At 44.3% G+C, this 6,189-nt stretch overlaps 1 protein-coding gene across 1 annotated transcript; it reads right to left on the reverse strand.

The window, feature by feature from the left end:
• Window positions 1-2,969: 2,969 nt before the first annotated feature.
• LOC137070397 (uncharacterized) lies at window positions 2,970-3,708 on the reverse strand. Its single transcript, XM_067437503.1, has 2 exons — window positions 3,224-3,708; window positions 2,970-3,150 (listed from the first exon to the last, which is right to left on the reverse strand). Exons 1-2 carry the CDS (start codon window positions 3,676-3,678, stop codon window positions 2,970-2,972), a joined length of 636 nt encoding a protein of 211 aa, XP_067293604.1. The 5' UTR covers window positions 3,679-3,708.
• Window positions 3,709-6,189: the final 2,481 nt, after the last annotated feature.

Here is a 6,189-nt window from a genome sequence, read left to right on the forward strand (position 1 = left end):
ATGTATTATGATGAATATAATGGTTCATTTCCACCAAGCGGTGCTGTGTGGTACATAATTTTCACTGAGAGCCGAGAGCACCATGCGGTTACTAGTGTTTTTATGTTGTGAGTTTGGGTTACATTTCACATGTTACATGTCGGTGATTGTGAGAGTATCAGATGACTCCTTTTTCATTTTACCTCTTGGCATCAGCTCAGATATGTCACCATTTTAACAGTAACGAACAAACAAAGTGGACTGTATAAGAAATAAAAATCATATTAAGTGGAAGGATTTTGTCAGCTGACCAATCTGAGTTAGACTTTATCAACCTCTTTTTGTTACCCTCTGCCCTTTTTATATTTTTACTGAGGCTGTTGCAGAGGATTTAGTATTGAGAAAAACACATGCAGTGCTGTCTGAGAATTTTATTGAAATTAGATATCTTAAAGCTCCATAATTTACTGCTGTTTACAAAATGTCCATCATGAGAGTGCAACTGATGCCTTAAAATGCAACTGTTTACTAATCTCATTATAGCATTCATACAAATTAAGGGGATTAACATGTTTTGTGTGTTATTATATCTAATTTAGCTTGGTTCATAAAATCCTGGAATCAATGAGTGATCTATATAGTCCAGATTTTACAGCGATGCGACAAGAGTGCGGCTATAAATCAACAGAAATTGTAAAATATATATTATTTCTTTTTATTCCATGTTGCAAATGTTTTTTTTTAGAAATGTTCTGAATCAAAAGAGCATTAGTGTGAGCAGCTCTCAAAGTTTTTTTTCCATCATCCAGATGTGTGTGTTGTTCACTGTTGTCATAGCAACCAAACCTTTTCTCTCGAAAAAGGGGCCTAGAGGCTTCTGAACTGCATATTTTAGGTGTGGAATGTGACTCCCATGAAAGCAAAATGGGGCAAGTGTGTGTGTGTGGAATGGGGCAGTGAGACAGTGTTTAAATGTTGCATGAAACCATCTTCTGAAATCTGATTAGCATTATTCAATACTAGATTTGAACATTTTTTCAGAAATAAAATGTCAGTGGGCTTGCCTCAAATGGATTAAATTGTCATTTTATCTGAAATAGTGGTACAACTGGTAGACGTTGAGTAGTCTTTACTTATTGTCATGCTAATCTCAACAACCATCCCTCCCCCAGCCTATATTGACTAAAAGACTTAAACCTCCCACTTACTGGGTCTGGTCCATTTAAAGGTCTTTGAAAAGTTACGGTTGTGGAAACATGATTGTATCTCTTGTGGGGGTTGTCAAAATTAAAACCAAAAGGACAATTCTGTCACCACCTACCCTAATGTCAAAGACTGCATTCTGTTATTTTTTCATGGAACATATAGAGAGAATTATTTGGAATCACACAGCTTATGTCCATACAGTAACAGCTCATATTGGCTATATCAAGATCAGAAAACATGACCATGAAATCATTCTATATAACATGGAATATATTCCAATTCTTATAATACATTTTGATTCACTGATCTTAGGTGAATCCACATTCAGACTAGCAGGGAACACGGTGTTATGATGTGGCAGATTTTTTGGGATAGAGAATAAGATCTCAAATAAAGGGAAAACATTTCAAAGGCTAATGACCTAAATTAATGTCTAAACCTGTTTTATTAATTAAAGGGACTGCATGATGATGTTTGTTCCTTTATATTTTGTTATTTACAGTTGAAGTTATATTTTGCAAGCTGGACTGGAAAAAAAATCGAAAATCATGGACCATATTTTTGTTGTATTTTAATAATTGCACTCTCAAAGACATGAGTAAAGCTAACATTTACAGGTTAACTGCAGGTCAGTGTTGTTTAAATGCATAGTAGTAACATCCTAATCCTTGATTTAAACATATCAAAACCTGCAAGGAAACTCTCTGGGCTTACCAGCATATTTGGCACCTTACCACTCTTTCACATTATTTAAGGAAGTGAGCCATGCCAGCACTGAATGGCCCTACACTACAGCAAGGGCCAAAGCCAAGAACTGACTTATTGTGTAAACAAAGTCTCGGAAATTATTTCCAGACTTTCCTGGTTGTGTGTGTTTGTGTGTGTACCTGGTATATATACGTCATGGAGACCAAATGTCCCAACAAGGACAGCAATACCAGGACATTTTCTTGGTCCGCATGAGGAAAACGGTTTATAAATCACACTAAGTGGTGTTTTATGAAAACATAATAAGGCTGAAAGCTTTCTGTGAGGGGCAGGTTTAGGGTTAGGGTTATGGGCTATAATATACAGTTTATCCAGTATTAATGTAATATCCTCATATTGAAAGGAATACTGTGTCATGCCCATCAGACTTCCAAACTACAGCCATTCTACCAGGCAACCTTCTAATTATACTTTTGATTATATATATATATATATATATATATATATATATATATATATATATATATATATATATATATATATATATATATATATATATATATATAAACTCAGCAAAAAAAGAAACGTCCTCTGACTTTCAACTGTTTTTACTTTCAGTAAACTTAATGTGTGTAAATATTTGTATGAACACTAAAAGAGTCAACACCATAAGACATAAACTAAAAATGTTTTACAGACATGTGACTAACAGAAATAGAATAATGTGCCCCTGAATGAAGGGAGGCTCAAAATCAAAAGTACCAGTCAGTATCTGGTGTGGCCACCAGCTGCTTGAAGTACTGCAGTGCATCTCCTCCTCATGGACTGGACCAGATTTGTCAGTTCTTGTTGTGAGATGTTACCCCACTCTTCCACCAAGGCACTTGCAAGTTCCTGGACATTTCTGGGGGGAATGGCCCTAGCCCTCACCCTGCGATCCAACAGGTCCCAAACATGCTCAATGGGATTGAGATCCGGGCTCTTCGCTGACCATGGCAGAACACTGACATTGCTGTCATGCAGAAACTCATGCACAGAATGAGCAGTATGGCTGGTGGCATTGTCCTGCTGGAGGATCATGTCCGGATGAGCATGCATAAATGGTACCACATGAGGGAGGAGGATGTCTTCCCTGTACCGCAAGGCATTGAGATTGCCTGCAATGATAACAAGCTCAGTCCGATGGTGATGTGATATACCGCCCCAGACCATGACGGACCCCCCACCTCCAAATCGATCCTGCTCCAGAGTACAGGCCTCGGTGTAACGCTCATTCCTTCGACGATAAACACGAATCCGTCCATCACCCCTGGTGAGACAAAACCGTGACTCATCAGTGAAGAGCACTTTTTGCCACTCCTGTCTGGTCCAGCGAAGGTGGGTTTGTGCCCATAGGCGGCGTTGTTGCTGGTGATGTCTGGTAAGGACCTGCCTTACAACAGGCCTACAAGCCCTCAGTCCAGCCTCTCTCAGCCTATTACGGACAGTCTGAGCACTGATGGAAGGATTGTGTGTTCCTGGTGTGACTCGGGCAGTTGTTGTGGCCATCCTGTACCTGTCACGCAGGTGTGATATTCGGATGTACCGATCCTGTGCAGGTGTTGTTACACGTGGTCTTCCACTGCGAGGATGATCAGCTGTCCTTCCGGTCTCCCTGTAGCGCTGTCTTAGGCGTCTCACAGTGCGGACATGGCAATTTATTGCCCTAGCCACATCAGCAGTCCTCATGCCTCCCTGCAGCATGCCTAATGCACGTTCACGCAGATGAGCAGGGACCCTGGGCATCTTTCTTTGGGTGTTTTTCACAGTCAGTAGACAAGTCTCTTTAGTGTCCTGCGTTTTTAGAACTGTGACCCTAAATGCCTACTTTCTGTAAGCTGTTAAGGTCTTAACGACCATTCCACAGGTGCATGTTAATTAATTGATTATGCAGCACTTGGTCATCAAAGAATGCACACTGCAGAGACTTGCAACATTAAACTACAACAGTTTCTGTCTTAAGAAATAGAAGACGATCTTAAATAATGAATGTATTACTGGCACACCTCAAGCTTGCGATCGCTGTGTACTTTGCCTACGTTACTTTTAATCCACGAGAATACGTTCATCATGGACGCGCACGCGGTGACCGTGGCGATGAACAAATAATTATACTTCTGGGAAAGTGAATGTACAGATATTTTGAGGCTACATCACTCAGATAATGACAATGCTACAGCGTACATTTTCTCCACTGCCACAGCCGTGCTGTTCCCTCTGCTCCCTCAGGAGCTCAGTTTCTCTGGCTAATTTTCTCCACTGCCACAGCAGTGCTGTTCCCTCTGCTCCCACAGGAGCTCAGGTTCTCCGGCTAATTTTCTCCCTTATCCATCTAGCGAGGCTCCCCCATCGGAAGCAATGAGTCTTAATCTCCCATCGGATGCCGTCAGAGCCTCTCAGTCACTATCCATCTTTTCTTTTTTTGTCCGGTGAAGCTTCCCTTTCTGATTGCAGTGAGCATTGATCTCCCGTCGAATGCTGTGAAAGCTCTCCTGGCGGGTATTTCCCCATCTCTTTCTCCGTACCGTCGGCCGATAGTACCCACTCATCTGATGCCAGGAATCTGCTCCTGGCGGAAGCTGGGTGGGCCCCCTCGGTCAGTCTTTCTTTTTAATTTCGACGCCCCATTTATCAATTTGGTAGGGCTCACTCATCTGACGCTGTGATTCTAATCTCCCGTCAGATGCGGCTTGAGCCCCCGATCGACTGTTTTCAAACTTCACGCATGTTGAATCTCGTTGCGCGCTCTTTCTCCGGACGGTAAGGTTTTTTCGTTTGTTGCAGTGAGCCGGGCCCCCCTCAGACATTGCAAGAGCCTTCCCGATCAGTCACTCTAATTTGAGGATGCTCCTCATTTATCGGCCGTTAGGGTTTGTTTCTCGTCTGTTACAGTGAGCCCGGCCCCCCTCAGACGTTGCAAGAACCTTCCCGATCGGTCTTTCCAATTTGAGGATGCTCCTCATTTATTGGTCGGTGGGGTTTGTTTCTCGTCTGTTGCAGTGAGCCGGGCCCCCCTCAGACATTGCAAGAGCCTTCCCAATCAGTCACTCTAATTTGAGGATGCTCCTCATTTATCGGCCGTTAGGGTTTGTTTCTCGTCTGTTGCAGTGAGCTTGGCCCCCCTCAGACATTGCAAGAACCTCCCCGATCAGTCTGTCAAATTCAAGGTTGCTCCTCATTTATTGGCCGGCAGGGTTTTTCTCGTCTGTTGCAGTGAGCCAGGCCCCCCTCAGACGTTGTAAGAGCCTTCCTAATCGGTCCTTCTGATTTGAGGATGCTCCTCATTATTAGCTGGTACAGCTTGTTTCTCGTCCGTTGCAGTGAGCCTGGCCCCCCTCAGACGTTGCAAGAGCCTTTCCGATCTGTAATTTTATTTAAGACTGCTCCTAATTTATTCGGCCGGTAGGGTTTTTTCCCATCTGTTGCAGTGAGCCTGGCCCCCCTCAGACGCCGTAAGAAGCCTTCCCAATCTACCCCGCTGATTTTGAGGATGCTCCTCATTTATCAGCTGGAAGAGCTCATCTTACATCTGTTGCAGTGAGCCAGGCCCCCCTCAGACTTGGTAGAGAGCCTTCCCGATCGGTCCGCCAAATTCTAGGCTGCTCCTCCTCTATCGTTCGGTAGGGTCTTCTTTTTCATCTGTTGCAGTGAGCCTGGCCCCCCTCAGATGCTGTAAGAAGCCTTCCCAATCTGCCCCCCTGATTTTGAGGATGCTCCTCATTTCTCAGCCGGAAGAGCTCGTCTTACGTCTGTTGCAGTGAGCCAGGCCCCCCTCAGACTCGATAAAGAGCCTTCCCGATCGGTACGCCAAATTCTAGGCCGCTCCTCATTTATCGTCCGGTAGGGTTTTTTCTCGTCTGTTGCAGTGAGCCCGGCCCCCCTCAGATGTTGTAAGAGCCTTCCCATCGGCCTCTCTGATTTTGAGGATGTTCCTCATTTATCAGCCGGAAGAGCTCGCTTCTCGTCTGTTGCAGTGAGCCGGACCCCCCTCAGACACTGCAAAGGGCCCTCCCGATCGGTAATTTTACAAAAATTCTCCTCATCCATCGTCCGGCAGGGTTCTTTCCCATTTGTTGCAGTGAGCCTGGCCCCCCTCAGACGCGGCAAGAGCTTTCCCGATCGGTCTTCCAACGCCCAGTTTCCTTCAGCCAGTAGAACCCGTCCGCCCGAAGCAGCGAGGCAACACGGGCTCTCCTGGTCTAGCAGCCAGGCCTCTCAAATTATCAGCCCACCAATTTTTCTGCGTATTTGGGGGTT

The sequence above is a fragment of the Pseudorasbora parva genome, chromosome 3, assembly GCF_024679245.1.
Source record: "Pseudorasbora parva isolate DD20220531a chromosome 3, ASM2467924v1, whole genome shotgun sequence".
Lineage (NCBI taxonomy): Eukaryota > Metazoa > Chordata > Actinopteri > Cypriniformes > Gobionidae > Pseudorasbora > Pseudorasbora parva.

Bases quoted from the DNA above. Each gene is read 5' to 3' on its own strand.
- LOC137070397 (XM_067437503.1), bottom strand. From the start codon at position 3,678: ATGCCCAGGGTCCCTGCTCATCTGCGTGAACGTGCATTAGGCATGCTG. The intron at 3,151-3,223 runs GTCACGGTTTTG...CGTTACACCGAG, and splicing joins AAAGTGCTCTTCACTGATGA to GCCTGTACTCTGGAGCAGGA.